We start from the raw sequence: 4,542 nt of genomic DNA, 5'->3' as shown, positions 1-4,542 counted from the left end.
CGTGGGGGTGGTCGGCCTGCTAGAAGACAAAAGCCAAAGACAGTTTAACAGGAACATGATAACAGCCTCTTTGTGAAGGGCCAGGTAGTTACTTAGTTGTAAATTAGCAGCTTACCGGTTTAGACAAGTTTTCTGGTGAGTGGGGGGGGCGGGGATGTTTCGGGTGGGGGTGGTGGTGCTTACCTGTAAGATTCCTGGGNTGAATCTATCTGACGAACCAACCTTTTTGGTAGCCATCTCGCTTCATCTTCCTTTTGTGAAAAAACACATACAGAACACGTGTCAAGGCCCAATATTTTCCTTTGCAGCCCTGTTCCTTCTTAGGAGTTCTCNTCCTCCAGTTCGAATCCACAGTGGGTTCAGCAGGCAAGAGTGCGAACCCACCCCAAGGTNTNCTNCCCATGCAGACAAGGCGCCGGTCTGCGTGCAGGCAGAAACACTACATTGCTGTGTCCAAGACACTCCTTGGCCTGGCGTTGCAGTAGTCCAGGAACGGTGCCCCCACCTCAAGGGCAGAAAGCAAATAAAAAATCCAAACAAAACAGGAGTCACAGGGAGATAGTCTGGCGGAAAGATGGCTGGAGGGTAGAGGAAGGGGGCCATTGGTCAGGTGTAGTGTTAAAATGGTCCTATTTCCAGCACTCTGGAGGCTGAGGTAGGTATGAGCCAGCCTGGGCTACGTAGCAAGACTCCGGGAGGCAGGGGGCAGGAATCTGACAGGGTTAGCATAAAGCAGGACTTTGCTGCTGAGGCTAAGCACTTGGCTGAACAAGGCAGGAGGCAAGGTGCCAAAGGGGCCTTGAGGGATGTTAGGGGCTCCTTAAAAGGCTTAGGGAATAAATCTCTGACAGAGGAATGGAATATCTTAGGCTTCAGAGAAATAGGATGTGGGGCAGCTGTACTGCAGGGAACTTAGCTGGAGGGAGGGACAGGGTGGGTGGATCGTGGTTACCGGGTGACCACAGTCCTGACCCCATCTGTCGTCCTCCCTCAGGATGATCCCAGCGGACAGTCGCTCCTTCCTGCTGACCGACTTGGCGTCAGGCCGTACCTATGATCTCTGTGTGCTCGCGGTCTATGAGGACAGTGCCACTGGGCTGACGGCCACACGGCCAGTGGGCTGCGCTCGGTTCTCCACGGAACCCGCACTTCGGCCTTGTGCTGCACCGCACGCACCCTTCCTGGGCGGCACCATGATCATCGCGCTGGGAGGTGTCATTGTCGCTTCCGTTCTGGTCTTCATCTTCGTGCTGCTTCTACGCTACAAGGTGCACGGAGGCCAGCCGCCGGGCAAGGCCAAGGCTACGGCACCTGTCAGCAGCGTTTGCTCCCAGACCAACGGAGCCCTCGGGCCCGTGCCCAGTGCGCCTGTTCCTGAGCCTGCTGCACCCAGGGCCCATACTGTGGTCCAATTGGACTGTGAGCCCTGGGGGCCCAGTCACGAACCTGCAGGACCCTAGCCGAGGGCCCACCTCTATGGTTCCTCTGGTCCCAGGGACACCCCTCGGGACCTGGCCTCAGACTCACCAAATTGCTCACGGTTTTTAAAACTCTGATGGGGAGGGTGTCGGGGGCACCGGGGCACAACAAAAAAGTCCTATTTTTCTAAGCTTGGGCTGTTCCTCTGCCCTTGTCTGTCTGTGGGGACTCAGGGGTGCTGCGGAGGTTATCGGGGGCGGGGGTTTGAGGAACCTTCCCTGAGAAAGGCACTTCCTGACGTTCAACTTGGGGTCTCTGCAGAGAAGTTGAGGATAGTCATCTATAGTCATCCATGCAAGCACGGGATGCTCTGGGGACCGAGCTGTGCTGTGGCTTGTGCTGGGGACTCAGTGACCCAAGCTGCCCTGCCCTCAGTCCAGTGGGAAACATGTCTTCAGACATCCATACTCCAGAATACAGAGTTGAGGGACGCCTGGGGAGTGGTGTGCCCCCTGCCCCCGAAGAGGTACCTGGCTCAGCCTGAAGAATAGTTCAGGGAAGGCTTCCTGGAAGAGGAGGGATGTAATCTAAGTAGCATATCTGAAGGGGAGCATTGGGCAAAGAGCGGAAGGGAAGGTTCCGGGTGGAGGGCATAGCATGAACAAAGGCTGGGTATTACCAGGCACCGGTTGCTGTGGTACCGTGAGGTGGGAGGGGCCAGCACGTCACTGAGGTGCTCAGACGCAAGCCTGATGGTGGTGGATAGCCACGGAGGATTTTATGTCTGGGGACCGAGTGGGGGAGGTTGTGGGGTGGGTTTCTAGTAAGTGAACCAGAAGAAAGGGATCCGTGGGAAGCCAAGGTAGGGGTGAGGGTGGGTCAGGACCAACTTCAACCAGGGAAGCACTGGGAGAGAAGAGTGGATGACACAGCCATTCAGGAAAGTGAGCGGATGGATTACAGTGCTCAGAGACCATGAGGGAGGGGCGTTATCTAGAGTGAGGCTCTGGGCTCTGGCCAGGGGAAAGCCCTCCAGGCTGCCCTGACTCCGGACCAGGGAGCAGGGGCACAGCAGAGAAGAATGCTCTGTGGTCAGGGTGGGACTCTGCAGATGAGGGACCAGGGGATGGTGAATGGGGAAGAGAGATGAAGATGTTGGAGAGGGAGGCAGGAGATCACTACAAAGGCTGGAACTTTAGCGTGGGACCCATCCCCCCCACCCCTCCCCCAAAAAAGAATCTGGGAGCGGTCGCAAGATTGAGCCATCTACTGGGGTTTCAGTCTTTAAGGTAGAAACCGAAAGCTTTTGGCAGCTGTAGATGGAGGAGAAGGTGAAAAATGTCCCAAGAGGCTGGTGTGTTTACTAGGGGAAAGGGGGAAAGGTTAGGGGGGGGCGGAGCCTTGGTGCCATATTGGTGCTCTAGCAGATTTGAGTGTGGACAGGGACTGAGCTCTGGATCAGGGTGAGTCAGAGCACTTGGCCTCATGCCTTTCCTGAGCTGGTCCCCACTGTGTCACTGCCCTGGGCCTCCTCACACAAGTGTCCTGGGAGTTTATAAGATCAGACACTAGGCATGGAAAAGGCCAGGCCTCATTAGAGGTGCAGGAAGGGGGTCGATAGCAAGAATAGCATCCCCCATCCCCCGTGCAAGTAGCTTCTCTGATGGCAGCTCCGGCGGGGGTGGGGGGGTTCTGTCAGTCACCTGAGGGAAGATGGTGTTAGGATCAGGATGAAGACAGACTAAGGCTAAACTGGAATTCTCAGTTTGCTACAAAGAATGTTCTGGTGAGACGACAGAACCTATTTTCGTGGTGGAACTTGAGACCTTCACAATGTCCACCATTAACCGTGGAGATGAGGCGCCCAGCTCCCCAGTCCTGCTGCATCCCGAAGTCCTTTGTCATTTTGTTACTCTCGAGTAGCTAAGATCATGTGAGGTTATCAACAAATCACAGCATAAGCCTTGGGCCATGGGAGCTAGCAAGAGGGAGGCTGGCTCAGTGCCAGCTAGGAAATACCCACTCCCACCTTGAGGGGGAGCCAGAGTGCACCGTTTGTAAACCTGCTGCCCATTGCCCCTCTGGTCAAAGCAATCTGGGGACCAAACCTAAGCCGCTGAGGCACTGTCTCCTGGTGACTGCTGTCTGGGTTCCGCACTCTCCTAGAACCATACTGCCATGCCTAGCCACAGGTCTTGGGGTGACTGGAGCAGGTATGAACCCATAACATCAGGAGATTCCCGTGATCCTCTGGCAGGCCTTCCTTGAGGCCACGCTTCTGCGGCCCTTCCCATGGGCTCCTAGGTGGAAGAACCTGACGAGGCGGGGTGGGGGAACTCCCCAAAGACAGCGGGTCTCCCCTGGATAGTGGGACCCAGTGATCCATCCCGAGGTTCCTCAGCACAGTCTGGACCCCGCATGCCTGGAGGGGTGTTGGTGCTTGGCACTGTCCTGGCCTTAGTGGGGTTAGAATGTTGGGGACATGGCATGACAAACAGCCCAGGTCCCTGCCCTCTTCGGGTTCCCAGTTCTTATAGAACAAGCAGATACAAATGGTAGCCAGGGTAGGCTGAGAAAGTACAGGCAGGAAGGATGGCAGCTGTTTTTGTTCTCTGGTGTTTTGAGCAGGATCTCATGGAAGCCAGAGTGACCTTGAACTCCAAATCCCTTTACCTCTCTACCTCTCAAGTGCCAGGATTATAGGCACTACTGCATGCCACCGGTCCTGGGGGACTTGGGAGCCTTTCGGGGACTCCTGACTGAGACTGACAGGAACACCAAGACGTGCTGAAGCTGGGACTTTTTAATGTGTCCCGTGCTCACAATGGTTTAATGTTCTGCTGCTACTGTCCTTTGTAAAAGGACAGGGTCTTGCCTGCATAGCCCAGGATGGCCCTAAACTCAGTCTTCCCGCCCCAGTTGCCTCAGGTGCTGGGATTACAGGCACAAACTAGCCACACCCAGCTCTCACCTTGAACAAGTTTACCACCACGTGCGTCCCCTTTGGCACCCCGCCCTTCAGATTATGCAGCCAATCCTGCCTGAGGAAGATGGTGAAGGATGGAGGAGAGCTAGGGCAAAGGCTCTCCCCCAAAGACCCACAGGTGGTAGTGATGGTGCGTG

The 4,542-nt window shown here is 55.7% G+C and overlaps 1 protein-coding gene across 1 annotated transcript in view; it reads left to right on the top strand.

Moving 5' to 3' along the window:
* Positions 1–1,617, top strand: part of Lrfn3 (leucine rich repeat and fibronectin type III domain containing 3) — an 8,484-nt gene extending 6,867 nt beyond the window's left edge. Inside the window, exon 3 of the mRNA XM_021196765.2 lies at positions 995–1,617. Within this exon, the coding sequence (XP_021052424.1) occupies positions 995–1,460 (466 nt within the window). The 3' untranslated portion in view covers positions 1,461–1,617. The remainder of the gene's footprint in view (positions 1–994) is intronic.
* The last annotated feature ends 2,925 nt before the right edge of the window (positions 1,618–4,542 follow it).

Source organism: Mus pahari, chromosome 1, assembly GCF_900095145.1.
Source record: "Mus pahari chromosome 1, PAHARI_EIJ_v1.1, whole genome shotgun sequence".
Classification (NCBI taxonomy): Eukaryota; Metazoa; Chordata; class Mammalia; order Rodentia; family Muridae; genus Mus; species Mus pahari.
This window is presented reverse-complemented; position numbering and strand designations above follow the sequence as displayed.